The sequence below is a fragment of the Mya arenaria genome, chromosome 13 (genome assembly GCF_026914265.1).
Source record: "Mya arenaria isolate MELC-2E11 chromosome 13, ASM2691426v1".
Taxonomy (NCBI): Eukaryota; Metazoa; Mollusca; class Bivalvia; order Myida; family Myidae; genus Mya; species Mya arenaria.
Window position 1 is genome coordinate 35034263 of NC_069134.1, and position 21408 is coordinate 35055670.

At 32.8% G+C, this 21408-nt stretch overlaps 1 protein-coding gene across 1 annotated transcript; it reads left to right on the forward strand.

Annotated features, from left to right (window-relative positions):
- Positions 1 to 4448: 4448 nt before the first annotated feature.
- On the forward strand, positions 4449 to 20991 carry LOC128215216 (QRFP-like peptide receptor). Its single transcript, XM_052921923.1, has 6 exons — positions 4449 to 4837; positions 9853 to 9976; positions 13913 to 14133; positions 17449 to 17578; positions 19130 to 19255; positions 20767 to 20991. Exons 1-6 carry the CDS (start codon positions 4449 to 4451, stop codon positions 20989 to 20991), a joined length of 1215 nt encoding a protein of 404 aa, XP_052777883.1.
- Positions 20992 to 21408: the final 417 nt, after the last annotated feature.

The following is a 21408-nucleotide window of genomic DNA, read 5'->3' on the forward strand; positions in this document are numbered from 1 at the left end:
GGTACAAACATTTGAAAGAAACTGAAATAGAAAGCTAATAAACTATGAATTTAAACGAGCGTGCAGTTGAATTTATTGACTGCTGTCGCTTCCATTCAATCAATAAGTGAATAGATATCATTTTGACTGAATTCAAAAGATATGAATCTTTAAATTGTTTTATATTGTTTCCATATTGTAAATCACATTTCATTTGCAAACAATACACCCGATAACGACTACTTTAGTTATTCCTTGAGAAAGAATGATGCATGATTTAGTATGGGGATGAGTGTCAAAAACTTATAAATCTACTTGATAATGAATTTGATATAAATTGCAGCTTTAGCGCAGTGAATAACAGATTCTGTCGAGTTTACAATGGTGTACTTGAAAGCTTTAACCGGATAAATGGATCATATCTGGTTAAAACTGTCAATGTGTAAATTAAAATAATTTGACAAACCTGAAAATTGAGCATAAACTTTAACGAATCATTTTGTTGAGGACAAATTAAAATTATAATTGTTGTTCAATGATTAGTTAACAGGAAAATAAAAAAAAAATATGATTTACATTGAATTTTGAAGTGTTATTAATCATTTGCACTTCCTTAACGTAGAACTGAGATCGATGCTAACCGTATGCAAACACCTTATGTAAATAAAACGTGCTTTTTACAGCTGACTTATCAGCTCCTTCGTTATATTGAAAAAGTGTATATTAACCCCTACTTAATATTTCAACAAAATAAAAAAAAAATAATATCCACTTTGGAAGTTGGAAAATGTTTATGACAATATAGCAAAGAGAAACAAACAGAAACCACTATAAAATTAGGTTTAATGACAGTATTTCAACTATTAATTAGTATAACAAAGATGTTCTTGTTTATAAAAACAAATGACATACGATACTTTATCCCGAAAAGCTTACGAATTTTCGAGCAATTGGGGCTACTCGGTTTAGCGGTAACGGAGACTAATATTAAATATAGTGTTTTCGCTGAAATATTCTTACGGAAGTATGAATGATATACAATTGAGTGTCAATTTAAAATGTGAAGAATGCACGCTGTTATCGAATTGACCTACAATGGGAATTGGCTTACACTTCTTTATTGACATAGGTAAAAAGCACATACGTAGCTATTTTAATTGTGTACTGTGAATGAACGGCACAAGATAGCTGACTCCATTTTCTTTAACGTGCAAAACATATAATTGAATGATATCGATCATTGATGCACCTGACTTTGACTTACCAGTTTAATGGAAGTTATTGTTAAATCTTTTTTGAGTAAATGTTATCTAAACTTGTGCAGACACAGAGATTATTATTTTGAATTAAGAGATTAAAAATATTTGAAAAAGTGGTATACTCCATATAATTACTATCGTTTATCCATGCGTTTAAGGGCAATAGGTAGAATGTAGTTGATATTTTTGTGACATCATTTAGACATAGCAGAAGTAACTGATTACAGAAGGTTTAAGAATATGAACACATGAAAGTCTGAATGATCCTTGGACAAACATAATTTTTTTTTGTTCTCTACTGCTTTCGAGAACCATGCTTTGAAGACTTCCAAGTACTTAGCTAGGTGTTCATGTTTGTATTCGTATCCTTCAAATTAAATTGTCGTGTAGCTGTAAAGTTTGAAGTCGGATTACATTCGTTTTTAAGGTATGATTAATATTTATGCTACTAAACTATAATATCGGCTTAAGTATTATCACAATGTTATCACAAATGTTTTAATTTTAGAAACCAATTTGCCCGCGCAAAATGCTGACCAATTCACTTTATTTAATCAATTAGTAAGCGGAAAGAACTTTGGTGGTCACGGTAGCTTTCTAAATAATTAGCGGGCATATAAACGTATAGCGTAATAATATCATCATTGGGATGACCATTTAGCCTGTCACTGAGATGACATAGGAGCCAATTTAAGGGCTCAACGACTTTTTCTTAAGGCTTTGCTGCCATGAGCGTCTTATTGCTCGGTAGTGTCTCGGGTTGGATGTTTTGTAAGTGGTCTCTATGATATAACATTATTTGTTTATATCAGAGAATGGCTTATAAGCGGTATTTTTCTGGTCTACTAGGTATTATTAAGGACTTGCTTTGGGACTGCTGCTTCATATGGGATGTGTCTCCATGACTTTTTATGTGCTGGAATTGGGAAAGGGTTATGGATAGCCTCTTGGATTGATAGGTCAAGGCTCCCGGGGATTCTAAGATAAGCGGTTTTGTAACGTAACACATTCTTGAATTCCTGTTTTGCCAAGCTGATATTGTTGGTATTCACCACATTTGACATCAAAACATTGAAGTCTACTGAACTGATAGTTACAAAATATGATGTGCAAAATTAGTTTCGTCTTCAATTGATTTGAATCTACAAATGGAAGAGCAAAAATAGTCAAACTGGCGATATATGTTTCAAATTTGAGTTTTACACATTTTCGGACAAAAGTAAATATTTTGAAAATAGTTTATATAAATTCAAAAATTTGCTAATTTCAAACTCACATTCAAAACGTTAGTATATATTAGCCCAGGTCAAGGTTTTATTATACATACGCTATTTGTTTTATTACACTTACACTTTACAGTGTTTTCATTGTGCTACATATAATAAGCAGTAAATATATATAAACATTACAATTATACTATCTAGCGAAAAAGATTGACAATAAAAGTATGGACTAAAATTGTACTATCATTTCAAATCATCAGTTAAAGTATAATCAACTTATATGATAATAATCACTATATCAATAGATGAATGTCATTATCATCCTTTAAATAAAGACATGTTGTCGTCTTTTCGATACGTTTATATGGTATCTGGAATCTAGTCTTCTTGTGATTAATGTCACAGTAATAATATCAAAACTCCTTGACGTCATCAAGGCAAGTTTCTCCATGAGAACTGACGGCAAAATAGGTAAGGGCAATTTAACAGGAGATAAAATGTACTTCTTTGTCAGGACGAAAATAAGAAGGATCGCAAGATATCATTAACACGATGTTGCTTTCTTGCAATGTTTTTGTCTCTATTCTATCGCTCTAATTTACTGGAATGATACATTTTATGAACAAATAAGACAAGCCCTAGGTTAAATTTAATTATAACTTAGAGTACCTCACATTCCCAGGGAACACATCTGAAATGTTTCCATTGTAGATGAATTGTGTAACTACATTACAAAAGGAAAATGAAGGTATAGAGATCATGGTGTATTCGTACAAAATTCTGAACGTCCGGTATATGAAGATAATACAGGGGATTGCAAACCCACAAGGTATACGTGTTTTTGTGCGTGTAGCGAGACGTACATGTGAGCGTTGCAGTCGAGTTTAAAAGTCGTTTCGAGATCGGATTTTAAAACCTTAAAACACTCTTTGTCAAATCTGTACAGTGCACACGTACAATGATGACGTAGCAAATAATAGGTCGTTTACAAATACGCGTACTTGTACTAGTCGATTTGGACAACTCCATTTTATTCTTGTATGGTTATCATTTAAACCTTATTAGAATGGTAATGCGTATGTACTCATGTTATTACATGTTGTTAATAGATTTCGACCATGGAAATATTTTACAATAAAAGGGAAAGTACACGGATAAACCCAGCGGCGTAGAAAATACTCATGCTCATGCTTTAAGTACAAACAAACTCTCAACGAGAATGTCACACAACGTCACAAGACAAGAAACACAAACGCATAAGTAAAATAACCTTAGTAATGAATTTTGAGGTTACCGCCTCGAAACGGTAACTGACGGGTTACACTTGATAAAAGGTGTAATAGTCCGGTGATTAATATTGGCCTTCCTTAGCCATTTTCGTGTCATTTTTGTAGACCTACCCACTTGCATCAAATTTCTTGCGAACAAGCAACATTGTGACATAATAAATAAACAAAATTATAATGTATTAATACGTACACATTTTGCAATAGTTTTGTGTATGTTTTACATCGGATATGACAAGCGTAAAACATTAAAGGGAGGCGTTCATCTTAGACGTCTTCCAATAACTGTTTCTAGCACAAGATTCGCATTCGAGCTTCAGAATATAAGTCCTTAGCAGAGATGAGACTGATACTGTTTTGCGTCTGGAACATAATGGATGACACTTCTGTTTCACTCTTCGCGGAAAAGGGTTTTCTTGTTTAAAAATGAAAACTCTGATGATAGCACTTGGTAGTTGTAAAGTTTACAAAATCAGTCCGGCGACTTCAGTGGCTTTTTATAAGCTTATGAAACCTTGATCTAAAGTAAATTTCTGTTTTCATACATATTTCACTTCTTGGATAAAATGGATGTAGTATATTTGTAATTTATCCGACCTATGATGACAGTAACTAATAAAACGTCGTTAACAGTTGCCGATACTTTCGGGTTAAATTCAGACCATTTTGATCACGATGAATTCTACTCGTACATTTCGTCAATGTATGACGAATCAGAAACCGCCAACGATAACCGGTTCTACTACGTCGGCGATTTGTCCCGACTTAAAAAACCGTGGCTAGAGGAGGCGGACTATATTCCGACGGTGATAATCTACGGAATAGCATTTATTGTAGGTGTGATTGGAAACGGATTAGTGATATGTGCCATTGTTGGAGATATCAAACACCGAACAAATACAACAATATTTTTGCTGAGTTTAGCGACTTCGGATGTACTGTTTTTGGTAGTGTGTGTGCCATATGAGTTGAGTCGACATTTTATTGACCATTGGCAACTGGGCTCGTTTTTGTGCAAGTTATCTGGCTTCATAGAGATGTTGACTGCTGTGCTAACTGTCCTAAACCTTACGATTGTTAGTATGGAAAGGTGAGTGTCAACAAAATATCAACATAAGCCTAGTCTTTCGTATACAGAAAGTTTGACTTCAAAGTCATATTGTATAACACAACAACGGCTAAAAATCAAAGTCATATTGTATAACTCAACAACGGCTAAACATCATTGTTAATTTCGATATGGCGTTCTTGATTAGTTCGACGTTATTTAATCAAAGGTTTCCGACGTTGAAATTATCCGCTGTATCTTAATAGAAACATTTTTTGTCGATAACCTTTCTTCAACACTATTAAACAGCCGTATACGGAGTTTTTTAGTTAATAAACATAATTGATAATGATTCAAAATGTAATGTTAAAGCGACAGTCCGCAAAAGTAACCGTATTTCAAAAGTTTTTAATAAGTTCCACATTGTTTCAGACCGACTGAACCGCAATTATTTTTTAAAAAATCGCTTTAAAAACTTAGATTTAACAAATTGAAAATTGCCGAAAGTTGCTATTTTTAGACGGCAAAAGAGAAAGTAGGTCTACGGTTTTTCCGACTACTCTTGGGGGCGATACTATTTCCCGGTCCCGGTCTCATCCGGTCCCGGTCTCCTCCGGTCTCTGTTTTATAGTAGCTATCGGGCGTGATCAAAAAGGTGTTAATGACCGCGGGGGGTAATAGGATTACAAAAGATTACAGTTGATTAAAACATTAGATATTTGATGATAAATATGTCACTATTTATTTCAAATTTTATATCAATAAAACATAAAATAAATTTAGGCAAAGATAAAAACATGAAATATGCACATGTACTGAAATTAATGTCATGAATAACAAACACATTGAGTGTGTGTTTTTTTCATATTAAATTCAGTTATAAGTATACTATTGATAATAGTAATACAAAAAATAACAATGCTTGACTACATGTAAATCAGATATGAGTCGGATATGCAAACATGGAATATTTCAATTGCAATCATTTATGCTTAAAAAAATTTATGTCGGGGGGGGGGGGGGTAAACATAAAAGGAAGAACAATAACATAACATAACATAATTTAAAAGGTGCAATTCTAAGTTACTTCATACTCTAGCCGTCCTCAATCTTTTATGCAAAATACATGAGCATTTGTACTGCATCGCATCTTTCTCTACACCTTTAACACGAATTGCATAAATAGTGTATACCTATAACAAATTGCATAAATTAAGACATAATTTTTATATATTTTATACCATTTTGTTACATATAAAAACAAATAAGATTGTCAAAATCGTGTTATAAACATCAGCAACACAATCCGTTGCCTGGGGCTATAAGTTATGAACCGGGAATTATGAGACCGGATGAGACCGGATTTTACGAGGAGAGACCGGGAAATAGTATCGCCCTGCGCATGCGCAAGAACTTTGGAATCCCACTGTTTTTTTCTATTTATATAACCGTTAACTCTCGGGGGCCGATAGTTAAGAAGAGATATTGAAAATGACACGAAAAACTCATTTCTAGGTCGATTTGAATCAAAATTCGTCAGTCAGGAATGCTTATCAACACATAGATGAATTTTATTTTTTTTTCATGGCTAATTTGCCCGATTTGCGGACTGTCGCTTTAAAAAATCACTGACAATGTTGTCGGTCCATGATGCCATGTTTGCTCTCAAGAAACGCTAGCGCGTTTAATTTAATTTGATCACATGCCCTCTAACGTTTAAAAAATGTGCACACATCAAATGCGATCAATCCTGAATTGTTTAATGTATTATTGTATTCGTCATATTAAGGGTTATTGAAATAATTGCACATTTATCGTATCTGCAATCCCATTTATAGGCGCTAAAGAGGTAGGGATCAGGTTAACAAGTTAACAAAATATATTGTTATCGTAATCTCAATTGCCAAAAGTATTTTTATATAAAGTGTAGATCTTACATAGAAACGCTTAACCTGTTATCTGAAACGTGGTTTGATCAAATATGTACATACAATGTATTTACCACCAAGAAGCGATAGCTCTTCGATTGATGCCATGTTTTTATGAGACCACGAGACATGGTTACTTCCGATGACGCCTTCAAATGAATCGTTGACCTTGAATTTTCACCCTATACAATTCTGGATAGTATCGTTCTCCATCACAAATGTCCGAGTTAATGTGACTAATTACGAGGCGGACACGTACGATTTGAAGACTGTATGCGGGTTTACTACGACATATTTTAAGTGGAATTGAAATATGTGCGTAAATATACAAGCGTTCTGACGTTCCTTACAATATTCGTACGAAATTGAAAGTTTAACATACAGTCGAACGCTATTGGCTCGAACTCCTCGCGACAGGCGAAAATACCTCGAGTCTCGGAAACTTCGAGCAAAGCGGGAATTCTTTCCTTCAGTATAAAGAAATGGGACCTTAACATCCATTTCGAGCAAACGAGGACTTCGAGCCAAACGACCTCGAGTCAACGGGGTTCGACTGTACTTAGTATAAATGGTTAAAGATTATAATAAGTATTTGCCAAAATCATTGGTGTAATTTGACCATTCAGCATCAAGAAAACATTTTAAAGTAAGATGACGATTAACCTAATAAACGGCAAGTTATGATCATTTCCAAAAATGTTATCTTTATCATATACAAACTATATTTACTACCACATTCTCTTTTTTGGACATAATTTGTACTTTCAAAAGTGGGGTACTCAGTTTAGATAAAAAATATCACTCCAATGGATTTCAAAGCTATTCCTTAAAGTTAACATCTTTACTCCATAGTTTGCAGTGTTATATATTCGGTGTTGTTATTTCACAGATGAAACTATATATTTAACCGAAATACATTAATGTAAATGTTTAAGTATAAATTTACTATCGAAATAATACATTTTAATAATTTTCTTTATGTCCAACTCAATAGATTTGTCCTGGGATCGGATTGATCGTTTGATACATTTTCAAGAAACTGTGTGTGAAATAAGTATCGAGGGAGTTTAGTTGTTATTTCAAGACATTCGTGAATGTCGATAAAGATGCATATCTGTGGCCTAAACATATCGCGGGGATGTCGTTTGACAAAATATAAACCATTTTTATCGTGTCATGGAAATGGTGTTCTCATAAAGAGGTCTACAATAACTACAGCAAAAGCTTTGAACATAATATGAAGTCGACAAATAAAATATTAATACATCAGTCTTCTGATATGCAAATAAAAAACTCAAAAGGGTTAAACAGATTGAGTTAATAGTAATGACGTTTTCATTTGCCTAGAGCTAGGATAATATCATGACTTACGAAGTAAGAAGTGCATATATGTGCAAATTTAAAAACCAGATTACTATAAAAATATATTGCCTTAAGAAATCTATCACCTGATAATTGTGATTCAATACCAAATGACATGAAAACAGCATGGTGACAATTCCGAGATTGTGCCATTTTAATTTTCTTAACTTCTGCTCAGAAGATATATTTTTCCATTTGTAGATTTCTACTCTGAGTGTATTCATTTCTGATGAAGGATTGCCCGTCTGGGAATAATTGCAATGGCTCGAAAGGAATTTAATTAGTGGATAAGAGACTTTGCTGGAAACCAAATTTGTTATTCCACTTAATCCCGCATTTTTAACGGTTTTTACGGTTAGCATTTTATTGAAACATGTTTATAACGTCTTCTTATACATTACTGAATAAGGTTAAGATTGCGTTTACTTGGGATTGATATATTGCGAACAAAACGAAAATAAATTGGCAATTAAAACACATAACAACACACTTATACATACTAAACATTATTTCTGGATTGGATAAAGTTAATTCTTACTTTACTCATGAAACCATTTAGTCGGTATATGCCGAATTTTGAACGATTTTTACGGTTAAGATTTAATTGAAACATTTTTGCAACCTGTTCCTCTACATAAAAACAAGAAAGTGGAGTACGTGGGAACTTGGGAATGATATATTGGGAACACAACGAAATTAAATCGCAATGTAAAAACATATAACATTTATTACACTTAAACTAATAAAGTAGTTATACTAGTTTATTGTTACTTACTTATGATGAAATTAACGGATTTACCAATTCTAGCTGATCGTAAAACTGGCGGAATTCACCGGTTCTTGCCGAAAGCGCGCTTAGAAGTGAGTGTAAATTATTAGTTTTTTACCAATATCGGGCTTTTTAAATCAATGGTTTATAGGTCAGAGCTAATGAAACCATTAAGTCGACACAAATAGGTAGCCAAGTTGGCCAAGGCATTCGCGTTAACACTGATAATAAATAAATAATGGTTAAGATTGGTAACTGATGTTTTTGGTAACTTTTTGCTTTTATTTTGTACATTATTTTAAAACAGTATTTGATAAAGGTCACGTCCAAAAATATTATGAAAAAAATGAAAGAAAGCCAATATCGGGTTAATTGGGAGCAAAATTTACATGTCAAATATTTGACATTTGATATAATTTGATATTTGACATTCAACAAAATCAATGTAGAAGGTAAACGTGCATATAATTTATACTTCGATATTTAGCTACATAAACAAAAAAGAACAAACTGTGTAAACCAAACAGTAGAATGAAGAGCAACTGTATTTATTTTGTTACTGTTTACTTTTAATAAGATTTTTATTTTGAAATTGTAGATTTTCATTTACATTTACATTTTTTCTAGTACTCTTTAAGTACAAAATATCGCCAAAGCAACAATATAAATGATTTAATCTGAGGTTATAACACGTATGCACCGAAAAATGTTTCATACGCAGACATATATCTCTTTAAAATAAGGTATCTCAACGTTTAGAATGAAAGCTTGCATGTCTTTCAGATAATGAAATTTCATAGCTACGACACATAGATACAATTGGAAGAAATATACGTGTTCACGTGTTTCTAATTTGTTCTATGTTTTTGATATGATGGCCATTAAACTAACATATGATATATGTCTGGCTCTCTTTTGTATCACTATGAATATTTCTAATCCAAGCCCAGGTCCGGACAATTAGCTGGAGATATTAGCCATGTTTCCTTTTTCTCCAGGTATGTGGCTATCGTGCACCCAATGAGGTCCCGGTATTACTGCACGTTCGGAAACATGCGGCGCATTATACCGCTGGTATGGCTGCTGGCCACTCTGCTGTCTTCTCCGGCTTTCCTCATCATGGTGAGTGCAATGTTACTTAAGCAATTTAGTTTAGACTAACAGTTTCATTTATTTTATAATCCATTTATATCAATTAAGTTTAGATTATTAAACTTCCGTGCAGTTTATATAATATTTGTTTAGTTTATATACATTAATTTACACTATAAGCGTCAATTTTTTTGTTTAAGGTCGATTGGGTTTCGTTTAAATCAGTTATGTTTAGTTTATATCATTGTAGTTTAGTCCATCTTAATTATGTTTAGTTTGTTTGAATCCGGTTTAGTCTATGTCACGTTAGTTACGTTTATATTTTTTTAGTTTATATACATTTAGTTTTGTTCATCCTTTGATTGTGACAATAGTTTCACATCTTAATTTTGCTAGACTATTTCCTGTGTAGAAACAGAAAATGCTTTATGTTTAAATAACATCCAGTAGCGGAAGTAGGCGGAGCGAAGGCAGGGCTAATCATATACGTCAACGGGTACTGGTTTCTAAGACCTAATTGAAATCATAAAAGAAAAAAAAGTATTCGTCTTCTTCCGGATGTTATGTCGGCACCAGTTAAGACATGTAACCTATTGTAAGAATTCGATTTGGGGTCTGACCAACAAACCATCTTGTGTGATTCCCAAACCATCTTCTCTACAATCGACAGTGCCCCAACATGTTTAGCAAATTATCCATACGTCTTATAGAGAAACAGGCAAATTCGTTGATTTGATATCCCCACCTGATTAGGCAAAGTTCATGGATTGGAAATGAAAAGTAGGTGGAATTTTCCTATATTAACAAGTAATATGGCTGCAGAGAAATGGACCGTTATAAACGTTGGATATAAGTTTGAGTTTGTTTGGAATAATTTGAAATAAAAGTTTTGTATATAGAGTAAGATTTGTAATAGTTTCTATGAATTTGAATTATTTTTCTAAGATTTGACCTAGTGACTAATTTTCGATCATATGTGACCCAGTTTTATATATGTCCAAGAGCATGTATTGAACATGTATATGCCTCTAGTTTGTTGCAAAGATAATTTTAAGATTTGACCTAGTGACCTAGTTTTTGACCCCATGTGACCCACTTGTACAAGTGGTCGAGATATTATCAAAGGTAACATTCTGACCAAGTTTGAACATTTTCTGATCAATGCCTACCAAGATATGGTTCCGGACGGACGGACGGAATGACGGACGGACGGACAACGCCAAAACAATATCCCCCTCCCGAAACCTTCGTTTCGGCGGGGTATACGTTACAGATACCAGGTCACTCTCTTTATGTGCTTTAAACAGGCTAATCATCCAAAACTATATTAATTCAAGGAACATTACCGTGACTAATGATAGGTCACGTATGTTGTTCTTTCGTACTATTAAAATAAAAGTAACTTTGTGCTGGCTGAATTTTGGACTTGATTAGACTTGTACTCTTGGAAATGATCACCATTCTATTTTGCCAAAGTACTCGTTGTTGAAACAATTACAGTCATTTTATTCCGTTCGGTCCAAAGCAACAATTAGTAGCCACCATTTATTTCTCCCTCTAGCGTTTCGCCGTTTAGAAAAGTGCCTACGTACAACTAGAATGTGCATAAAGCGATAATGACGGAAACATTTTCAGAAATATATAAGGAATAACAGTTTTGATTCAAACTTGAAGGACAGGTTTTTTTTAACCCTAGTCGTCAACAAATATCATCTTCAAAGTATTTCAGAAAACGTACGATTTATTCAACCTCTTTTGGTACGGTTATACAAACCTAACAATTATGAAGTGTTATGAACTGAAAGCTTTCATAGAAATTAAACATGTATCTTAACACAATGTCAATGACAGTTCAAGAGATTATTGAAATATAATATCCAACATCTTCGCTATACATTCTAGATGCTGTTTCAATTACTGGCAACTCGACAGCGTACGTGAGATATGCTCATACCTCGTGGAACCAAGGAGTGTTTCTAAACTAGATGATCGTATATCTTTGTTCAGCCTTAAATGAGAGCACTAATCCTTTTAGTAATGTTAAAATATTGGAACGTTTCTGGAAGAAATGTCAGTGTACGTTTTACTTTAAAGACTGAAACTCGCCGTATGTCACAGACCTCCGACATTCACTTACATTAGAAATGTTCACAATATTGTTGATGTTAGTGGAAATTCTGGAAAAAAAACAGAAGTAACTTTCTAAATATTTTTTTCATCTCAGGTGTCGATGTCTTATAAAACAGTTCGATGGTGTAAGCAGTACTGTTCTTGAACAATAAGCAATTCTTAGTAAGAGACCACTTATGAAATATCAGCAACATTTTTATTTACAGTCAAACAAGGGGGATTCTTCGCGGGGAGTGCACACAATTATCCTTAAAAACTATGAAAATTTTAGTTTAAATAACAGCAATAAAAAGGCATTACTGTCAACGCCCACCTAGCACCCCAATAATGACATCACTGGTATGTGGATACATACAACACAAGGAGGGTGCTTAAACATACAGGTGTATATTCTAAAATTTCGTTTTTAGATGTTGGGATTACACTGAAATTCAAACTATGACTATTTCAAATATATTATTTTTAAAATGTTTTGTTTTGATCGTCCAATAGCTAGGTAAAACGATTTTATCAGTACAAATGTGTTAAGTGTTGATCAATTTCCCACTACATAAATAGATTGTTTCAAAACCATTTGGCATAATGCTTTTACATCGTTACCGGTTTAATTTTCTAGCTTGTGTTATGAAAAGTTCAGTGTTTTCATCAATGTCGTAACAATTTACTTATTTCTTCGAATACTGAACCGGTGCAGCAGGTTTGAGGCGTAAATTCACAACTATGCAGTGGAAATAAGCATCTTCTCTCCTTATATTTTGATCACAATGTCATCATGCAAATGACATATTTGTAACAAGGGGAGAGAATCGGTTTCATTTATTAATAAAGAAATTATCCAGTACATCAGTATTATCAGTTATTATTTGTTAGGAATATTTGTGATCGAATTAGTCATGAAATATAAGATAAGGGGATTTAACTCAAATTGTTCGTGCATGGCGGCCATTTTGGATTTGTTTTCGGTAATATTGCATTTTTTAGCGTGGGTTTAGGGCTTTAAGTTTTTTGTTACTCTTCAAGATACCATGTTCCAATGTTGATGCTTTTCCCATTTCTTTAGATTTTTCGGTATCAATTTAACTTGACTAAACTGCATTTATACCGTGATAATGACATCAATCAAGCAATTCTCTACTTATATTCACACCAATAGTTCATTATATTCCAGAATTGTTAAAAAATAATGCCATTCGATTTTTTTTTACAGTAATTAAGACAACCCGATATGACGTCATAATAAAGCGGTAAAAATTCACTCATGTTTCAGCTGCTGCGCTAACGTGTCTTTTTACGTAAAAATGAAGCGATAATGATAACAATACATTTAACCCATCATAAATTAACACTTTTCAACATGTTGATTAATTGTGGCCCTGCTGACACAAATTAAACAATAATCAGATTATCAATTATCAACTTTGGGTTATTAGTACGCAATGATTTGCGATCCGAACATATCCGAAAATGTTAATAAGGATTGGTCGCATGTTTCGTAGTTCATATGTGTAGCGTCGAATAGCCTTCAATCTGGTTGAATGACGTCGCGCTAATCCATTCGGAGCGCTATATTAAAATAAACAATGGCGTCATATATCATTGTGTGTTTTACAGAGGACTAGGCGAATGTGAATGTTCTCTTTTGGAGAGAAATTAAAATTTATTCAGCCATCCGGAAAGATCCGATAATACATAAGTAGGCTGTGGATGAAAACAATGCATGTTGTTACGACAAATTAATAAGAAATATGTCATTGCCTACTGACTGAGGATTTGAAGGCAGTGTAGGTTAGTTTGAAAAAAAATAAAAATATGTTCCAAATAAAGGTGTTTTTTCAGTCAACAGAGTTGTCCGTATTCTACAACAATCAATCCAGTGTGGACATGATGTTCTGCTCGGACCATGGCGTTGCTGATGCCTACCGGTTGGCTTTTGCGTGCTATCAATTCTTGATCATGTTCATGGCACCCGCGATCATCATGATAGTTTGCTACTCTCGCGTCATCCATGTTCTGTGGATCAGCACTAAACAATTGGTCAAAATTACTCCTCCAGACAGGTGAGTTAGTCTTTAAAGTAATTTTTCTTTGCAGCAACACCCCTTGTCAAAGAGAGATCAGTTCGGCCATCACTTAAACATAAGTTACAATGTAGAACATAAATTTTAAAGTATTTGTAAATGAAATGAAGTTAAATTAGATAGTGCTGTTTTTGGAGTTGAATAAAGTTTTCTGTCTTAAAGCAAGAATGTTTTAACTGTTTTTATGACGTCAAACAATTTTGACTATCACCATGTGATTTGCGTGAAAACAGTTATACTGCAAAAGAGAAATAAATGCTGCATGGAAATTTCCATTATACTTCTGTTGTTTGTTTAACTAGTTTGTCTCACTGAATAAGGCTGGAAAAAAGGAAATAACAGCTGAATTAAATGTTTTCTTGAAATAACTAGACTGCGATTTAGTGTTATCGCCATATATTATCTTGTATATTGCATTAAGCGTACAGCTCCATGTACTTAATAAGCAATTTAGTAATATGGCATGCAAATAGATGATTAACAAAATGGTTTACGATGGTCAGAGAAGTGCTCTACTTTTTAAATGTTTAGCACAGCAAAAATTATTGATCGCTTATTCAAAATGGTTACAAGAAATGATCAAAAGGATTACTATATTTGGTATATATATATTTATATACAGATGGTTTTGAACAGTGGAAAAGAAATAAAATTGACGATGTGTTTGACGCTTCATTACTGATACATCGTTAAATGCAACTGGTGTTAAGAAGCGCTGTGACCATAAGTCATACATATTTCGAAATTTGAAAAAAAATACACTGAAAATTGTCAACATTCAAACTTTTGTGTTTATGTTTATAGGCTAGTTCAGTGAAAATAAGAGAGATCATATCAACCAGTAGTGTATTTTTTATTCTTGATATAAACAAATCTACTAATTAAAGCCGATTCAGTAGGACACTTTACTGAAAATAAAATGTTAGCCAAGGTGCAAACTTGTCATGTCTAGAATTTGGCGTTAATGCAAAGTCCGTCGTGGTATATCTAAATTGGAATTTTCGTCCGCAAAAAATTTGATAGCGTGAAATGTAATTCACTTATCTTGAAATGGAAATGACACGTAAATGTCAGTTCGCTTTCCCTTTCTTGTTAATCATATTTGCAAATTTCTGTCCGAAATTGAAAATTCGCTCTGTGTGACAACAAAGATTGCTATCTCTAACTATAGACTGAGACGCATTCGAGCTCGTCGGTTTTTATTTTTTATAACTAATAATTAATAAATAAGACACAGTAACCCATTTCAAGACATTGCAGGGATCGCAATAAAGTGTTTTTATTAACTAGGGAAATATAGAACTATTTTATTGCGTGCGTCTCGTGTTTGACCTTGAAAAACTTTTTACTTCGTTTCATGAACAAAGAGAAACAACACAGTCTCCGGCATGATTTTACACATTGAATATTTAAAGTCCAAGTACAATATAATATTTAGAGAAAAAAAGAAAGTGCACGAATTACTACGGTAAAGTCTAAGATATTGTTTGATAAAACCACGGTGCTTTATATATTAACATAAATTGATGGGAAATACCAAAGGAATCACTCATTTGGGAGATAAGTTGAAGGAGCTAAGCTCTTTATGGACGACTTTTTATGGGCTTTTGGACTGGAGAAATACTGAACATTTTAGAACTAAAATCACATGAACAGAATTAAGCCCCTGTTTGTTAAATAAGTGTGATTCAAGCATTTTCAAAGAAGATATATCAATGTTGTTTATTGAAAACTCGCCGATATTAAGTGTCAACACTAATTGTGGTGTCTCTTTTCTTCGTTATATCACACTTTAACTTTTATCTGAAATGTTATGCAAATAACAATTTAAGTATGATTATTTTGTTTAAAATGTTTAAATCAAAATCTTTTTAGTAAACAAACGGTAATCATAAGTATTTAAAGCAACACAAACAATGGCATTATCGACACAATGTACAAAACAAGATGTTTCGGGCATTTTTACACATTAAATGTTAACTTTCATTCGCTTGGATAAACAACAATATCGCGTGTGGAAACAATAAGACGCAAGGTTATCCGGAACAAAGACCTACTCGATAGCAGCGCCATCATTAATATAATTTGGGGAAGATAATAAATCAACTTAAAAGTTAGTACAAAATATTGCTCTATGGAACTATATACACGGGTGTGAAACTATCAGCAAACATCATTTTACATACTACTATAAAATTATCTGTTGATAAGAAATTAAATACTTTAAGCATTTTTTTTATAATTTGAAATTGTCCGATATGCTGCTTTTTATGTCGTCTACGATGAAATCATGTATTCCGGAGTCGACGACTGTGGCGTCATACTTCCATGTCAGCTCTATTACTAAAGTATTTCTAAGTGAATATTTACAAAACAAATTCACAGTTTACTAGCATTTCTTATCCAAACTTTAGCGCGCTTGGCTTCTGCATTTGAGGTCGTAATGTATCGACTGAATTTGATATATTCAGCCAGGTCCCAATATCAAGAACCAGATAATTATTGGCTTAACTTCTTTTCTCATTAACAGCAGTGCTTTCAAATTTATATATGTTTTGTCATTTAAACACGGATTAATGTATAATTCTTAATAAACATATTGCTCAATACCATAAAAAATATATTCGAGAGCAAACAAAGTACTTGAAATATAACACAAAAATAACTATATATAAATATATTGATAAATGCATAGTCAATGACCGTATTTAGATTGCGTAAAACAACTATGAACTCTTATAAGCTATAACATGATTTTTTTGTGATATTGGTGCCTCATAACTCATAAGTGAATAGAAGCCATTTAATTTTCGAAATTTGACTAGTCAGAATGCATTATCACAAACTTGATCATTTTTAAACATTTTTACCCTGCTTTTTTGATGTTTTGGGGACATGTATGTCGTAAAAGTAAATACACAGCAACATTGCACTATCGCTTCTCAAGATATGGTAATTAAATAGTCAAAGTGTGACCAAAATCATATTGTACGCTCTCTTTCTTGAGAATGTCTTCGTCAATCTTTAAAATGCTTGGCAAAACGCCAAACCGCACTATTTCTATAGTGTTATGACTTTTCCTTTATCACAAATAGATCGAAATGAAAGTGTACACTCTCTTGAACATTGTTTCAATTTTCCACTGAAAAAAGAGGGTGCTTCAAGCTGTCGTGATATTCTCTTCGCAATGTTCTAGTTAATACAGCATAATAAGACCAACTCTTACAGCCGAAACGTGGTGTATTTCGTTTGCTTTAAGTTGTTTTTAGCATTAATCTTGAATTATATTCACAGAGCGTGTGATGCATTGTTTCTCACAAGGATTGAGACTTGTAGCCTTGGAATGAACAGCCCTGCTGTACCCAGACTCCTAAAGCGAGCCATCATTAGCCATAAATCTAAAGTTCTAGCTAGCAGACGTCAGGTAGTATTATCGTTATAAAGTTTGCATTTCGAATTGATGTATCCAAGTTAAGACTTGAAATAATCAATACAAAATAAAAATTTAAATTTAGATCTTTTATGAAAGACCAGGCCTTTAAAATTGTTAAAGAGCACGATGAATATTTCAATGCCTTGTGACCCCATACTGTTTTGGTGTCATTTGAAAGGGCTTTGTTTGCAGAAAAAAATAATTTACCACCCAGATAGCAAAAAAGTTTCTTTAACGTTCATATTCAGTTGCAATTAAGAGCAAATATACTGACTGGTATTACTTTATTTATAAAGAATCTTTGATAAGTATCTCTTAGCCACTTGGTTATGTGGAATGAAAAATTATATTTGTTTTCCTGTCCCTCCGTCTTGGAACACCGGGACAAGATTATTTGCGTCATTACTCCATATGATTTTGAGATATTGACTTCAATTTTCAAACACTTAAACATCCTTGAAAAACGGGACAACTCCTTACTTATGTTTTTGAGGCATTGACTTCATGCACATATTGAATGTATTCAGGAGAACTGCTGTGCTAAAGAAACAAAATATTGTGTGCAATATTTTTAGATTCATTGACTATTTGACTTCTAATTCATATTGTTTTATTTATTTTCTCTACATAACCAAGCTGTTCACACTATTATGTTATGTTTGGAATTGTTAGAATTATTGGTCCGTTAACCATTAGCACTTTATTATTTATTTATTATTTTGTTTTTGGTATTTTAAGAATGTTTGCCCCTTGATTTTTTATAAGTAATGTTAAATTTTCTCAATAACTCAATAACATTTGTTTTTGATGTATTTACTTTAACCTTTGGACACATATTAAACATAATTTAACAATGATATTTTGTTCAGAATTATTGCCCTTTGATTATATTTTTACATAGTTGTTTTACTGATACAATTCCACTTTTATCATAGCTTTGTATTTGAGCTATTTACTTTAAAATTATGATTTTGTTGAGTGAAATTGCATTACGAATAATTATCCTGCCATCAATACTGCAACAGTCAGCCTAACAGTCAACTAAGTTAAACAATATGGTGATAAATTTAATACCCCCCAAAAATGTCATGCATTTTTCACATATATCTTAGCCTTATTAACTATATCTATGTTATTTTTGAAGATAAATTTAATTGATGCCATTTCACCGACATACAACATAAGTAGTATACATTACTCCATTGGGTAGTGTGTTGTGGGTATAAATCATTTCCAGTGATAGCTCTAGTTTATTTAACCTATCAGTTACCACCAAGCAAATGCCTTTCAGATTACGCCAAAATGTAACATTAAGGTTTTTGAAAGCATCAGAGAACAAGCTTGATTGTGGGTCCGATTCTTCAAATACGTAAATTGTTATCAAAGATGACAAACTATTGTCCCTTTGAGTTCAGAAAAGATAAATGTATTATTAAAATGAATTATACATGCATTGATTATATAGTATTAATTTCAAAATGTTAAGAATGAAGATATAGATTTCATCTTTTTTTAATAATAACCATATTGAATGTATTCCAGGTAATTAAACTGTTGCTGATTATCGTTGTGGCGTTCTTGCTTAGTTGGGGCCCAAAACTGACGCTAAGAATTATCCAAAAGCTTCGGTTAGATATATTATTTTCGGAATCTGCATATGCCATCAAGGTAAGTTGATGGAGTATAAGATATTTGTTGATCTCTATATAAGAATGTACTTTTTCAATAGATCCCTTAAGAAACGCATGTAAACCGTCTACTCGTGTGACGCCCCTCGTGCACTTATTTATTGCTGTTGAGTTAGACTGTCGTTCTTACGTCGAATCTAAGCAGATAGATTTCCATGAGTTTGTTTATAGTTCAATAGTCTCGTGTATCTGTGCAAACATATAAACATCAATTAACGAATGTTAATGCAATTAATTCCTATTAAAAACAGTACGATTTATTTTTAAATTGAACAGGGCATGAATACCAAGCCACAGTTGTCGCCATAAATGAGGTCGAAAGTGTTAAAAGAAACATTGTGAATTAATCTTGGATTAAAAAGAAGTGTTTGAGAGTAAGTTTCATGATATGAATGGTTTCATGATACCTTGATATAAAATCACCTTCACACTCAGAGACCAGTCTTGTAGACAGTTCGCGATTGGTCGACTGACGTGGTGCTCCATATTAAATAAAAAAGTATATAATAACCGTCAGCTGATGTATGAGTTCCTGTTGGCGAATAAATATTGTATCATTCTTCACTTTATTTTGTTGACTCACTGCAACTTCGGTATCAAAGAGTAGTATAATTATAATATTGATGATTTCAGATGAATTATCGGCAAAATTTAATTTTGGTGCTAAAATTTCATCCCGCTTAAGTTGATATTTCACTCCTAAGCATAGTTTCAAATGCTGAATATATTCCACAGAAAAGGAAACAAATATAACTTTCATAAACAAGAAAAACAATTGATTTGTTAAGCATGGTATCTTTAACTTTTATAAGTTCCATTTATGTACGTCAATTGAAACCGGTCCGTGCTAATCAACTGCAAGTTATTTTTTTTTATTTTCTTCCAGAATATTTCACAAAATCATTATTTACGTACTACCTGACACACCGTTATTTTAACATGTTTTATGAGCAAGGCATAATTTAAGTTTAGTATATTTCTGTCTATCTGTATACAATATGGTACATGCAAACATAGCTACACATGATAAAACGATGTCTACAGCAACGTTTTAGAGACAATAAAAAATAGTTTTCTCGTGCAAATAAAATGCCTGTATTCCTGGATAGGTTTTTTGAGGTCAATTCTGGTATTTTAAAGATATATGCAATCACCATGTCAAGAAACGCTCTAGTAATGTCCTGAGAGTGAATTCGAAGCGTCTCAAATATTACATAAAAGAAGCACAAAATAAAAAAGTTATGTAAGAAAAAAAAACAATCCATAAAGAGCATTGCTGTTAGGTGATACATTTTGTGTATGTTCATGTTTTATATTTCCGAAAATCTCTTGTCAGAGTTACTTTCATAAAAGATACAGTACGCGCGAAAAACTTCAGTCACAAATCGGTCTGTGACCTTTACCTATATATTTTATTGATGATTATTAAAAAATAGTAGAAAAGGAATTATTAAAGAATAATTCTGATGTGTAATTAATGTTTAATTTCAGGTATTTGTCGACTGGTTGCCTTATATTCAGGCTTGCATCAATCCAGTATGTTACTGCTTCATGTCGAGAAAGTTTCGACGAAGTGTTCGAGTAATGTTTGCTCGACCCACACGCAGGAGTCTTCAAGAAAGTGCTAATGGTTACCAGACTGTGACGTCATCATCCGACCCACGTAACAAACCAAACCAAACCTACGTACATCTAGTGTTTCGTGAAGATTCGTAATAAGAGCGTGCAATTGAACAGGAGAAATTAGATTTACAGCAGCGTGAAGTAATACGCTAGGTCACATGGTAAGATCGGTAACTGTTGAAACATGTTTTGTTTTCTTAACGTAGTACAACAGTTGTTTATTTGATATACTTTAAAAATGCATTGAAACAATATATGAAGACATTTCCTTGTTGTAGACCGCTGTACAAATAATTATGAAAAAAAAATTGTGTTCTGTTCAGTTTTGTTCTGCTATACCATTTTGCTATTATTGAAGGAAGTATATTTTCCTTTTGTAAACCTTAACTTGATTTATGTTGAGTTTATGTATAAATTATAGTTTTCGTCGTATTTGTACGGGCTTGTGCCCTAGTTACATAAAAACATTTGAATTAAAAATGCATTCTGAGATAAAATAAAACAAGGAGT

Coding starts and splice junctions, on each gene's coding strand:
- LOC128215216 (XM_052921923.1), top strand. CDS start 4,449: ATGTATGACGAATCAGAAACCGCCAACGATAACCGGTTCTACTACGTC. Junction 4,838..9,852: donor ACGATTGTTAGTATGGAAAG/GTGAGTGTCAAC, acceptor CTTTTTCTCCAG/GTATGTGGCTATCGTGCACC. Junction 14,134..17,448: donor AAAATTACTCCTCCAGACAG/GTGAGTTAGTCT, acceptor TTATATTCACAG/AGCGTGTGATGCATTGTTTC.